Here is a 14995-nt window from a genome sequence, read left to right on the forward strand (position 1 = left end):
GACCCAGTTTAATGTCTCTCTCAAGATTTTGAGAAGTGAAAATGGGACAGAATATATGGAAGGTCAGTTCCAAAAATACCTCTTTGCCCATGGCATTTTACACCAAACAAGTTGTGTTGATACTCCAGCCCAAAATGGTGTGGCTGAGAGGAAAAATCGCCATTTCTTGGAGGTGGCCCGGGTCCTAATGTTTGCCCGTCATGTTCCATCCTTTTATTGGAGGGATGCTATCCTTACTGTGGCCTATTTGATTAATAGGTTGCCGACTCGGGTTCTTGCTTCCAAGTCCCCTATTGAGCTTTTATATGACTCTTCCTTTTATATTGTTCCCCCCAAGGTGTTTGGGTGTGTCTGTTATGCTCGGGATACTAGATCTCCTGGCAAACTTGAGCCACGTAGTCTCCGCTGCATTTTTCTAGGTTACTCTGCCACCCAAAAGGGATACAAATGTTATTATCCTCCTACCCACCGTACCATGGTCAGTATGGATGTTGTCTTTCACGAATCCCTCTCCTATTATTCGTCCCCACTTCTTCAGGGGGAGAGTTCTAGTGAAGATGTGTTGACCGTAGACCTACCTTTTACCTTTTAGGCATGTTTATGAGGAGTCTACTCCTACTGTCCCTGCTGTTCCGAGTATACCTACCCTTACTCTTCCCTCTATGTCAGGGGGAGATATTCGTACTCAGGGGGAGGTTCTCCATTCTTCTTCAGGGAGATGTTCCTACTCAGGAGGAGGTTTCCACAATTCCTGCTCAAGGGGAGGTAACTCCTGTCCAGAGAACCATTGGTGAATTTCAGCGAAGGATTGATGCGACAAATTTGAAGGTTTTTTCAAGGAATGAGGTCAGAACTAGGAAGCTTCAATCCACTGTGACACCTGTTCCTGTCCAGTTGCCCACTCCGGATCCGGAACATACTTCTTCACCTGGTAATACTTCTTCTTTGGATCTCCCCATTGCTGTTCGCAAAGGTGTGAGAACTTGCACTCAGCACCCTTTATCTCATGTTGTTTCTTATGATTCTTTGTCTCCATCTTTTCGTGCATTTGTTTCTTCGCTTTCTTTTGTTTGTATTCCTCAAAATTGGCAGGAAGCTCTTACAGATGGAAAGTGGAAGGCTGCAATGATGGAGGCAATGGACGCCTTGAAAAAAAAATAACACATGGGAGCTTATGACTCTTCCACCAGGGAAGCGAACTGTCGGATGCAAAAGGGTGTTTGTAGTGAGACAGAAGGTGGATGGGACTGTGGATAGGTATAAAGCACGTCTCGTGGCCAAAGAATTTACTCAGACATGTGGGATAGATTACCAGGAGACCTTTGCTCCTGTCGCTAAGCTGAATACTGTCCGAGTACTATCTTGTGCAGTTAATCTTGGTTGGGACTTACAACAACTTGATGTGAAGAATGCCTTCCTCAATGGGGAACTCGATGAAGAGGTTTACATGGACATTCCACCAGGTTTTTCTTCTGACAGCAATCGAGGAAAGGTATGCAGATTGCAACGTGCTCTCTATGGGTTGAAACAGTCCCCTCGAGCATGGTTTGGCCGTTTTCACAAAGCAATGGTTTCTGTAGGCTACAAACAGAGTAATGCAGATCACACTCTCTTTATCAAGAGAGTAGGCAAAAAACTCACTATCTTGATAGTCTACGTTGATGATATTGTGGTCACGGGCAATGATAGTGCTGAGATCAGCAGGTTGAAGACATTTCTTGGCCAAGAGTTCAAAATTAAGGATCTAGGCAAGGTTTAAAGTATCGGTATCGGGTATCGTATTGGTCGGGTGATTTTAAGAGACGTATCGTATCGTTTCGGAGATACGTATCGAACAAAACAAATACGCATAGAAATGGCCAAGATACACATGGAAATACATTTTTGGAACAAAAAACAATATAAATAAGCAATATATAATAAGTGTCATGCATAAAACCTAAAATGGTGAATAATGTATTACTAAACAAGTGCATTAAATTGAAATTGTTATAAAAGATGAAGTTTCTCACATGTTGTAATCGTCTATGGCCTTGAAGAGTAATGGATGATGCAAAGGATGATGTTGTAGCACTCCTTGATTCGTTTTTAGTTTAAAAGTGTGAAAAACCAAGATTAAATGCAAGATTTTAGACTCTTGGTTGAGAGTTTTCCTTCATTTTTTCGTTTGATTAGGAATTGTATAGAGTCTATGAGTGAAAATGGCTTTTTTATGGAATGTATCGATGGTATCGGTATGTATCGAGCCGTATTGGCCGATATGTATCGATACATATCGATACGTACTAAACCACCCACTGAACCCTTTACTGGATGTATCGATGGTATCGATACGTAGCGGTCGTATCGTATTGTATCGGCCCGTATCGGTCGATACATTCCGATACAATTCGAGATAGTTCATTTTAAAAAAAAGGAGACGTATCAGTATGTATCGTATCGGTATCAACAGATGTTGTATCGTATCGGTTTGTATCGTATTGTATCGGTCCATGTCGTATCGTATCGTATCGGTGGATACTTTAAACCATGGATCTAGGAAAACTAAGGTATTTTCTTGGAATTGAAGTTGCCAGATCTTCTAAAGGCATCTTTCTTTCTCAACGAAAGTATGTCCTAGACCTACTGACTGAGACTGGTTTATTGGGATGCAGTCCTTCAGATACTCCTATGGATGCAAATGTTTGTCTCAAGGAAAAAGAAGGTGATCCAGTTGATAAAGGGCGATATCAAAGAATAGTGGGGAAGTTGATTTATCTCTCTCATACTCGTCCCGATATTGCTGTTGCTGTTGCTGTTAGTCTTGTCGGTCAGTTTATGCATGATCCCTACACTTCACATATGGAGGCTGTTCTTCGGATTCTTCACTACTTGAAGTCCGCTCCTAGGAAAGGAATTCTCTTGGCTCCCCATGATCACCTCCGCATTGAGGCATATACTGATGCTGATTGGGCAGGTTCCCCAGACCGTAAGTCCATTTCTGGTTACTGTTCTTTTGTGGGTGGTAACCTTGTCACCTGGCGTAGCAAGAAGCAAAATGTGGTGGCCCGTTCTAGTGCTGAAGCAGAATTTCGTGCTATGGCACAAGGTAGTTGTGAGCTACTATGGTTAAAAGGATTGCTACAAGATCTTGGCGTTGCTATTCACCTTGCTATGATGTTGTATTGCGATAACAAGGCTGCTATTAGTATTGCACATAATCTGGTACAGCATGATCGCACGAAGCATGTTAAGGTGGATCGGCATTTCATCAAGGAAAAATTGGAGGAAGGCCTTATTTGTGTTCCTTTCATGAAGTCTGCCGACTAGCTTGCTAATATATTCACCAAGGGACTGCCCGGACGGGTCTTTCATCCTAGCCTAGTCAAGTTGGGCAAGCTCGTAATTCTGTTTTTGATTCCTAGTTGATTCCTAGTCATATGTCGGTTATGACTATGACTAGGATTGTGACTAGGACTATTAGTTGTATTATTTTCATTCTATAAATAAAGGGGCTTGGTGATCTCATCGATCATTCAAGTTATTCTCCAAATCTCTGTCTTCTAATATCAATCAGGTCAATATTTATTTTCTGTTCTTCAACTCCTTTTTAATTCCAGATCTGAGATTCTATGAACAGAAGCTTATATGTTCCTTAGTTTCTGATTTATGTTGGTCCCAATATGTCATTGAGAGGAGGGGGGCGGGTGAATCAGTGACATTCAAAAACTTGACTAATGTAGTTCTAGATTGGTAGGAGATCAACTAGAAGCCAATAACCAGGATCTGCTATGGATTGTGGAAATCTGCTAGGTCAAAATATGTGAAATTGTGAAATTAAGGTTAGGGTTTGATGGTAGGGTTAGGGTAAGTTGATGTATGGGAGTCTTCCACTAAAGGTCCTGAGATGTTTTGATGAGGTTCGGTATGTAAACTTGAATGAGCAATAGATTAGGTTTAGGGTTTCTGGGTTTTCAGAAAGTGGAAGGAGAGGGAATCTAGGGTTTAGGGTGGTCACCTAGGGCTGGTACTAAGATCGAGTTTCCCTTATGGTGAGAGGGAAAGTTCGAACCAATAAAAGTGGGATTTTGATGGCTGGTTTGGTCTGAGTGAAATTTAGGTAATGGGGATGATGTTCAGAGATGGAGGGGTACTAGGGTTTGGTTTGGAGGATTAGGAGAAGGGTTTGGGGTTGGGATGATGGATGCACTTACTTGCTGACTGAATTATTCTTGAACCTTGCAGAAGAATTCCAGCAACTGATTGTGAGTCTTCAAGAGATCGGCCAGGGCAGGATTGAAGCTGGAATGACACTTTAATGCAGATCGATGGAGAGGGGTAGGGAAGGCTATCTCAGCCTGGGTATCTCACCCTCACAGCCTATCTCAGGATGGTGTTGTTGTAGAAAGCAAAAATCTTTATTCATAAAATCATGGGGGCTCAATTGCAGCTCTTTCATATTTATAGCCTTATGGCTGAAAAGAAAATAGACTCAAACTATGACTCTAAATAGAACTAGGACTTCTAACTAGGATTCAAACTTGCACTAGGAATCCTAATTAGAATTTCAACTCAATAAAAGACTAATTAAAATAGCAAATAAAAATCTAATTAAAACCCTAACTTCAGCCTACACCTACCCGATACCTACTCTACTGCTGGTGTAGGGAAGAATCCCTACACCTGCGGCTGGTTTTAGACAGCCAATTTACATCATTGACTCAACTCGTTTGTTTCTCAACTCACTCATTGAATTCTTTGGCTCTCAAGTACTTGGCACAATCGTCCATGTTTAATACACATGGATTGGTTGGCGTTGGCCTTTTTACCAATTTTTTTTTTTGGGTGAATAAAAAAATTCATTACCAAAGAGAAAAAATTACAGGGCCCCAAAAGGGAAGCAACAAAGCAAAGAATCAAAAGCCAAAGCCTCAGATATGAGAGGTAGGAGCAACAAGAGAGACAGAAGATGGGCCCCAGAAGACAACAATGAGCTTGTTCTTTTAGGTGTCAAAGCTAGAAGAGGGAGGAGTTGACGATATTTTCGCCTTAATTTCAAAAGAAATGGAATCCCAAATCTGCTGATAAGACTTAGAGTTGGAGGTCTATTTCCTGATATTACGTTCCTTCCAAATATGGTTAAGAGTTGCACAAAAAACAAGCTTTCCGACCATGTCACAGATAGAGGAACCGGCAAAGGTCATATCAATCCAAATCCACTCGCGGGAGAAAGGAAGGATTCTTCTAGGTGCTGGCCAGCATTTGATCAAGATACCTTTCCAAATTGCTGCCGCAATAGGACACTCGAAGAAGAGATGATCAGTGTCTTCCATATTGTTCCAGCAGAGGCAGCAAGAGGGCGAAACAGGAATCTGGCGATGGTAGAGGAAGGCCTGAGTTGGGAGACAATTAGAGAAGATCCTCTAAGTTGTGAAGTAGTGTCGGGGGATGTGATCCTTGAACTAAAGAAGTTTTCTCCAAGGGACCAACTGACCCTTCTGATGAATGAGATCCCAAGCCGATTTAGAGGAGAAGGCATTGGAATTGCTTGCCAACCAAGTAACACAGTCACCTCTACCCGTACGCCTCCTGAAAATGGAGGGAAGGTCATTCCAGATGAGGTTAAGCTCCGGAGAGGAGGTAGGAGGAGGGGACCAGCCAGTTTGATCTAAGATGTCAGCTACCAAGGAGAGCCTGTGGAGACCTGAAGCATATATGATTCGAGGGGTTATCGAGTGGACTAGGATCCCCCTTGGGTGCCAGTGGTCAAGCCAGAGATAGGAAGAGAGACCATCACCAATCTGAGAGTGTATTTTGTGAAGCACCAGGCGGCGGGAGTCTAAGATCTTGCGCCAGACCCAAGAAGAATCAGACAAAGCTGAAGCCGTTCAGATGGAGTCCTGATGAAGGAGGCCTGAGTAAATCCAATCAACCCAGATGCTTTTCTTTTTAGAGACAATCTTCCAAATAAGTTTGATGATTCCAGCTGAATTCACTTCTTTGATTCTTCTAATACCCAAGCCACCTTCCTTCTTAGGAAGATACACAACAACCCAACTTAGGGGATGAAGGAACCTTGAAGAATCAATACCCTTCCAGAGAAAGGAAGCCAAAAGAGTTTCTAAGGACTTAATAGTAGCTTGGGGGAGACCATAAATGCCGGACCAGTAGATATAGGATGATTCCAAGACTGATCTTATAAGCACCAACCTGCCTGCATTAGAGAGAAGCTTGCCTTTCCACAACTGAAGCCTTTTGCGAATGAGATCAAGCATCGGGGTACAGTGATGAGCTGAAAACCTAGTAGGAATTAAAGGGAGACCCAAGTACTTGACAGGTAATTGACCCTCTTGGGAACCAAATCTCTCAATAAACGTAGCTTTGTCCAATTCCGAAACCCCAACAAAGAACAAAAGAGACTTTGTAGGGTTGATGCAAAGGCCCGATAACTCATGGAAATGCTAAAGACAGAGCAAAGAAGATTCTAGAGAGGCAATGGAAGCCTTAGAGAAAATCATCAGGTCATTTGCAAAAGCCAAGTGAGTTAGCTTGAGAGCTTTACACTTTGGCAAAGGAGTAATAAGCTGTTGATCTGTGCTAATTTGGATTTTCTTGGAGAGGACTTCCAAAGCCAAAGTGAACAAGTAGGGGGAGAGGGGGCAGCCTTGCCGAATTCCCACTGAAGCATCAAAGTACCCCGCCGGGCTGCCATTAACTAACACTGAGAACTTTGGGGAGGAGATATAGGCCTGAATCCAGTTGACAAAAATCACTGGGAATGCCCCATCATGGTTATCACTTGCCTAATGAAATCCCATTTTAGAGAATCGAAAGCCTTATGGATGTCAATCTTCAGGAGAATAGAGGGGGATTGATTTTTCCTATCAAATCCTCTGACAATATCATGACAAAGAAGGATGTTGTCCGAGATGTTTCTACCTAGAATGAAGGCTGATTGGTTGTCACTGAGAAGGAGATCCACTACACTTTTAAGTCTTCGAGTAAGAATCTTGGCAATGAACTTGTACAGTAGATTGCAAAGAGCAATGGGTCTGAAGTCATTTATAGCAGATGCACCCTCCTTTTTGGGGATGAGATAGAGAAAAGTGTGATTAATACCCTTGACTTGATTAGGATTCAAGAAGAAGTTTTCAATGGCTGCATTAAGGTCCAATTTGATGATGTCCCAAGTAGCTAAGAAGAATCCCATACTAAACCCATCCGGACCAGGAGCACCAGACACCTTGAGAGAATGGATGGCTGCCACAATCTCATCTTCTTTGGGAATGGAGCTGAAAGATTCAAGGTAAACCAAGGGAATGAACTTGTTGAGTAAGTCATTCGGGATGGGAGTAGAGTCCACCTGAGTGCATTTGAAGATTCCCTTAAAGTGCTGAACAGCCAAGTCCTTAATATCTTTAACTGTAGAAGCAATAGAACCATCCTGAGCTATAAGCTGAACAATGGAGTTAGAATTGACTCTGGCTTTCAAAGAGAGATGGAAATAGGCAGTATTGGAGTCACCCAGATCTAACCACTTGATTCTAGATTTCTGCTTCAGGAAACTTTCTTCTTGGGCTAGCAAGGAGGAGAGCTCAAAGGAAATCTCTTTTTCCTCTTCAGCTAAAGCACTATTGGAATTGTCAGACTGCAACCGAAGCTGAATAGAGGCAAGCCTATCCTTACAATCTAGAAACTTGCTGGGAAATGTTGCCAAAAGTGTTGATGTTCCAATCTTTGAGGGCAGCCTAAACATTCGGAGCTTTTTGGAGAAAGCAATGAGGGGGTTAGAGAAAGCAAAAACAGGTTTGTCCCAACCTTCTTGCACTGTGGATAAAAAAGAGGGGTGGGAGGACCATGTGTCGAAAAATTTGAAGGGCTTAGGACCGAAAGAAATGAAAGGCTGAATAGCAAGATGATTCAGATTCATCACCAAATAGGGCTTGTTTCATTGGGAATAAGTCTAGGGTTGGGTTACATATATATTGGGCTTTTGATCCCATGGGTTTCTAATGTAATAGCCGCTTTTATGGGCCTAAAATATGGGTAAATAGGTTGCATACGGGATTAGCTCCCATACTTAGTTTTATTTCCATACTTAGCTTTTTATTTGGTGTTTTAAATTGAACCGGTTCAACCAATGGTTTAATTTAAGTGATTTTATTAGTTTTTCTTTTAGTTGTTTAGTTGGGTTGGATTAGGACTCTATTTTGAGTCTATTTCAGTTTCCTAGTCAGTTTAAGTTAGTGAATAGGTTAAGGATTGGGTTAGGCCTTTCCTTTTTAGTGTCTAAGTCTAGTTTTGAGTCTTCTATATAAGTTTGTAAGGGAGGCCAGCATTGAATACGAATTTGATTAATAAAAACTCAGCTTTATGCTTGCTGCCTTTGTTGCTACTGTTGCTCCTTGAGAGTGTTGCATCCTTGTGAGTTTATCAAGGTGGAAGGGATTTGTGGATCTCCAATCGACTCCTTGCATCGTGAAGATCGGGAGGGCTGCTACTTATCTCCTTGCATTTTGTAGATTGGGAGACCCCATTGTTCATCTTCAAAGCTGCTGCCTTTGAAGATCAGTGTTCAAGTAAGTACTTTACAGTTTCAGCAATCACCCTTCTTCTCGTAATCCTCTAAACCCATCTATCGATTCCCCCTAACCCTAACTTCACTTAAACACTGTTTAGCCTATTCCCTCCATCAATCATCATTAAACTTCATCCACAGCCTTCATACTTTACTCGACAACAACCCTAATTTCAGTTCTCCATTGCAGCCTTATAATCCCATGAATCCTAATCAAGCCCTACAGCCCTAACTTCAACCTAGACCTAACCACCCATCAAAATCTGATCTTTTTATTTTCTTCTCACTCCCCATATTGCCATTAACACTCGACTATTTCACTTTCCCTAGATTCCATCTCTAAACCCTAGATTCTAAAAACATCCAATTTTTACAAGGCCTCTAACCCAAAACCCTAGATTTCCAACTTCATCCAAATCAAACCAAACTTACATTAATAGACTCCTAAAAACCTGCACATCATTACCAAATAAAACCCTAGCTCAAAACCCTAACCCTAACCGTAATTCTGCCCTAGTTTATCTATTCTGTCCCATTCGACCAGCATAGTTAAAACTCTGATTTACCTGGCTCCTAGTAGGTCTCCTACCTATCTAGGACTACATTACAAGGGAGACGGGGGAGTGGTCAGATATGTCTGGATTGTCAAAGGAAGCATGAGAAGAGGGGAAAGCAGAAAGCCAATCTTCATTGACCAACACCCTATCCAGCTTGCAAGAGATTCGATGAATACCAGCCCTTTTGTTGGACCAAGTAAGGGGAAAGCCAGACCACCTCAGGTCATTCACTCCAATATCCTCAATACACTCATTGAAAGAATTTATTGCTTCCAAATCCAAGTGGTCTCCTTGTTTTTCATAGCTGTACTTGATGACATTAAAATCACCTCCCAAGCCCCATGGGTGATGCCCAATTTGGCTAGCAATTGATCGAAGATCAGTCCATAAAGAAATCCTTTGAGAATGACAATTGTGGAATATGGGCATAAACCACAGTGAAAAAGGAAGAGAAGTGGCCCAGTCGCCCAGACAGCCCGAGAAGGAAAGGTGAAGGAATTGAGGTGAAGAGGATAAGTGAGATATAGAGAGTTTGCTGGGGTCCCAAAGAAACCAGAATCGGCCATTAGGATGGTGGGGGTAATTGGAGAGGAAGGACCAGCCGGGGGCAATAGAATTTAAGATTTTCACAGAATTGGCCTTTTTAATGGTGCTTTACCAATTCCAAAACACTAGTTTTCTCGAGACCTCTTGTTCATATCTCTCATCAAAAGGTGCTATTCGATAATGTTTGTCTAACAGATTCCCCGCTAACCTGAGTGAGCACACAATTACACACATAGTCGTGTGCACATCCACCCCGCTACCACAAAGTGGCTAGATCTACCAGACTGTGCACACCCATGCTGCAAGCGTACACAACACTCCAATCCCCACAACAATGTATTTACAAAGGGTTTGAATTGTAAGGTGTTTAATCCACTGGTCTCCAAGTTGGGCATGTATGATATATTTGCACCAACTTCAGGGGGAGTGTTGAGATTCGTGGGATTAGAACATTAGCACCTCACATTAGTTACATTAAGGTTTTACTTTATTTCCCTTTTTACCTTTTTACCCCTTTAGGTTTGTAACTACATTAGAAATAAAGAGGGCATCTGTCATGAATGACAAGTTACATCATTCCTCAACCTCTGATTCTGAACTACAACCATCACCCATTCAAGTACCAATTTTTTTAAAAATTGCAAATATACAAGTCCAATGGCAGTTCTGTAATATCTGGCCTCACCAATGGAAACACCCAAGCAAATATACCAAATACTGCAATCCGGGGTTCCAAAACGCGGCTCAGATTGCTTATGGGTCCATCCAGTCAACTAGACTTTTAAGTATTTAAAGGGCAATGGCAGTTTTGGTAAATATCCAGAAATTTTCAAAGGCCATTGGTAAATAAAGAAGCAATGGGACATGTAAGGAATTACTATTTATTGTGTGGAGCTGTTACTACACCTTGGGCATAGTATGACGGTTGGCTTGGTGTGGCTTCAACTTGGGCTGCACGACGAGGGACATGTTGGGTGAGTAGTGAAGAATCATAGGGAGGTCGAATGAGCCTCGACTAGCAATGTTCCGTCAGTTGTTGTGAAATTGTATGAGGTGATCATCAAGAGGACTGGAATGGTCTTAGCTGGCCTTGGTCAAGCATTGTCCAAGGTGCCGAGGTGCCACATGGGGATGTTGATTCCGCTAAAAATATGCCCGTGACAACATGGCTTTGGGAGTTGCAGCTTAGCAGAGGTTCAAATGGTGCTTGGATGCATTGCCAGCCCCACACATATGGGCAGCAAAGGGTCACAAGGCCAAGTGACCTGGGCAACAGAGGGCCTCTTGGCTGCATGGATTGGCTTCTGCATGGGCAGCATGGTGCTGCACACAGGCAAGGGGCATGGCCCCCATGCACGCTGGGCAGCATGCCCGCAGAGGTCTCTCTGCGTATGGCTAGGCCAAGCTGGGCCTGGGTGCATGACTCCCACAGCAAGGCATTTCTTTCTTGCCTTAGAAAAATTTCGAGCTATTTTACTTCCAGTAGCTATGGAAGTGTATTAACAATCAAAGGGGCTACGTTTGTAATTATCTAAAGTTGGCAGGGCTCAAATAATTACTTAATAAGGCAGAGGGGGCCACAGGTAAATATAAGAGATTCGTGAAGTTCGCGAGATACCAGATCGCAGCACAGAATGAGCCACATAGTCTTTATTCCGATTGAACAAAGTGCAACAGAGTAGCTGAGATTTTCCCGATTTTCTGGGCTATCCTCTTTCCTCTTACTTTCATTTTCCATTTCCCACTTTTCTTATCTCATTTCTTCATTCCTCTTACCTTCCTTTCCCTTTGTGAGGACCTCAGTTTTCCCTACTTTGTTTTGAAAGGATCCTTGTAGCCGACCCCATTTAGTTGGGATAAGGCTGAGTTGTTGTTGTTGTATGGAGACAAACTAGGAAGAGTATGTAAAGTATGGACAAAAGAGGATAAAGGAAGATGGAGGGGCATGAATGGAAACTCAAATAATTAAAAAAAGAGAAGAGGAATAGTTAGGGGCAAAAAGAAAAGAAAAAGGGGGAAAGAAAGACTTAAAAGGGGTAACATGACTGTCTTCTTCGGCCTTCATTTTCAACGAAGGCAGTATCAGCAGATAGAACCGATAGACACCCATGTCTTCAGTACAAAAGCCATCTACTCCATCAGAAATCAGAAAATCAAATCGATGGGAGCAATTCGGTAAGAAAGATAGCAGCAGTTAATTGAGTTATCAGCAATCGGTATCTGTTATCAGTAGTAGCCATGAATAAAGCAAATATGTGATGATAGCAGCAGGAATAGAGCTTCAGCAAAGAGGAATCGATCAGCAGTAGCAGTAAATCGATGTTCAGAAATAAATTTTCAGCACAGCAGTAGGTATGTTCTTCATACCCATATGAAATCAGTATATGAAACCCTAGTTCGTCTTCTTCTATGAACTATGGTTTCCTCCTTCAAACCAGAAACCTAAAATGACTCTCAAAACGGCTATCAAGGAGAAAATCAGGTACTGGTTACAGCTCTGATACCATCTGACATACCCAAAGTCTGGAACCAGTACCTGCAAGGAGAGAGAGAGGCAACCGATAATTGCAGTCTCCCTCCAACGTATGTATTAATAAAACCAAATCAGTCGCAATCATAGCTGGAATAGGAAAGACAATCCTAGTCTAAGTACATCTTGCAAACAACCCAAATAAAGAAAAAGCAAACTAACACCTAGTACAACCTAATATAAGGAAATAACAAATAAAATCAACTACTTAGTTCATGATTGGGACACTCCCCCTATCGTGGTACACAACTTAACAACTACGTTTCTGGTTTAAGTGTTTAACTGAGTTTCTGAAACCTAACCACTTAGTCTTCGAGAAACCCATGAGTATGATTTAAGGAGTGAGTTTTAAATTCTGTGGAACATTTGATTTCTTATTAATTCCTGTTTGATAATTAATGTTCTTGTTATTTTAAAATTTATATGACTGGGTCCATTACTCTGTGCCATTAGGGTATATTGAGACTCTCCCACATCAGATTTTACTTTACTAGCATTTTATGCTTTACTTCAATGTAGCTGAGAGTTTTTCACTTTTATTACTTTATTGTGTATACAGAGGTCATTACTCATTAGGGAGTTTGGGTTCAGTTGTATTATGCCAAGGGAATTCATGGACTTTGAATTTTGGAGGTGAGGGCTGGGAACTGTGGAATTTGATCCTGCTGGCAATCAGTTGGGAAGTTTGGAAGGAACACTAATAATGGTTTTGAAAACCATGCAGAACCAGTTTATAGTGTTGCCTCTATGGATAAAGGTCACATATAATTTTGGGCTCCACAAATTGTAAAAATTTATCGGGCATGGTTATCATGTCTATATAAATGGGGTGTACCCCCCCTCTCTAAAGATTGCTGGTGTTTCTTTTGTATAAACTTAAGTGGGCCTTGAGTAGTAATTTGGAGCCACTTTTTTTTTTTTGGGATTTCCATTTCTCGTCTACGGAAGTCGTTTATTTTTTCAAGATGGGAGGGGGGGGTAGAAGCTTATAAATCCTGGATTTCAATTGGGGAGAAAAGGCAGGTGATTAGATGAGCTTGAACATTTTGGATCTTTACATCCTAGGATCATCTATAAAATCACAAAATAAAATCTTTATCCTAGGGACACATTCAAGTAAACTTGGAATGTCTTCGAGTCTTGGCTCGAGTTGCTTGAAGCACATGGATGGCTTGGCTTCAAGTTTATGCTCCACCACTCCATGACAAAATCTCTTGAACAGCTTGATGTCTCCACTTTGATGCTTGGATTCAAGGACACACTTCTTCAATGCTTGGAACTTGGAAACTCATTACAGCACTTGGAAGAGCAAATAGCTTTTTCAATAACAAATAAGCACCAAAACATATAAACCATTTTGGAGCCACTTTTTGTTTTTTTTTGTGGATTTCCATTGCTTGTCTACGGAAGTTGTTTATTTTTACAAATTGGGGGGGGGGGGGGGTTGGGGATGAGGAGAAGCTTACAAATCCTGGATGTGATTTCAATTGGGGAGAAAAGGCACCTGATATGGGAAAATTTGACCTAACTTTGAATCAGGCAATGCCTGGTTGCATGTTTGACTTCAAGGATCCAAACGCAGCCTAGAAAGAAAGAAAGAAATTGTTATATAAGACTTTTAATATTGCTTAAAATGTAATTGAAGTTACTTATTATGAAAATTTAAAAGTTCAAATGATTGACCTAATCTCCTCTCTTTCTGCATGTAGATCCATGCTCTTTTGCTGGCCTGGAAAGCTCTTTATTATATTCTGTTACTTTCCTTTTATGTTCCCTGCATTGTTATTTAAGTGATAAAACCTCCTGTTTCATCCAGCCAATGCTATGGTTAATCTCTACATCCATGTCTGTGTACCTTGTTTGATTTCTGATTCTTAGTGATTTATTGTAATACATATAGAAAATTATATTTTCTTTTATTTCAGCATTTAGGATGGTTCTCAGCAATTCACTTTCTGAATCTTGTGAGCTCCAACAGCATGCTCAGTAACATGACTTATACATCTTGTATTTGATATTGAAGTCCTTCTTCATGGTGGATGTCTCAACATACCTTTTCCAAGTCAACTTTACAATGCGGCTAACCTACCGAACACCTCCCCACGATGAGGATGATGTTACACCAGAAGCTGATCCTGAAACTGCAGAATCTGCTGCAGATCCAGATGTTGACACCCGTGGTAAAACACAATGGGATGATGATTGCCCTTGGACTGAATGGTATTCTGCAGAAGACCCAGTAAAAGGTATACTATATTATGAATGTAGAATTCTGATTCTATCCTTGGGTTATTGTAATATGTCAATCCATTGACAATTTGGGATCTTCGAGTGTTTCAACAATCTTGGACAATAAATGAGGTTGTCTTACAGACTGCACCATTGCCAAAAGGACATGTCACCTTTGTCCATGGAAACCACTGACCCACCACCCACCATGGGTCAATGTATACCAGTTGGATAAAGTTTAAGAAATACTTTCTAGTATCTTAAACTTAGTTGTATATTTCATTTCGGTGACCATTTCAGTAAGGGGACAGATACAAAAATTTTGTATATTTTACATTTTGTTTGGATTTTTCGGTCTAACTTTTCAGTGAACTATATATATTTAAATGTTAATACAGTTATCCCAACAAATGGCCGTAGCCTAGTGGTTATGGTGCTAGTTTGTAAGTTTTGAGGGACTAGGTTTGATTCATACTTTACAATGTTAATAAACATGTTTTTAAGATGGGCCAAGTGAAGAATCAGTTATGGGCTTGATGTGTAGCCCTGGGCCCATGATAGTGTAATTGGGCTGGC

At 41.3% G+C, this 14995-nt stretch overlaps 1 protein-coding gene across 3 annotated transcripts in view; it reads left to right on the top strand.

Moving 5' to 3' along the window:
- LOC122671490 (rab3 GTPase-activating protein catalytic subunit) overlaps positions 1-14995 on the top strand; it is an 83708-nt gene that overhangs the window by 14419 nt on the left and 54294 nt on the right. For all 3 annotated transcript variants that reach the window (XM_043868754.1, XM_043868737.1, XM_043868746.1), the window contains exon 8: positions 14214-14436. In XM_043868754.1, the coding sequence (XP_043724689.1) occupies positions 14214-14436 (223 nt within the window). The remainder of the gene's footprint in view (positions 1-14213; positions 14437-14995) is intronic.

The sequence above is a fragment of the Telopea speciosissima genome, chromosome 1 (assembly GCF_018873765.1).
Source record: "Telopea speciosissima isolate NSW1024214 ecotype Mountain lineage chromosome 1, Tspe_v1, whole genome shotgun sequence".
In the NCBI taxonomy this organism is placed as follows: domain Eukaryota; kingdom Viridiplantae; phylum Streptophyta; class Magnoliopsida; order Proteales; family Proteaceae; genus Telopea; species Telopea speciosissima.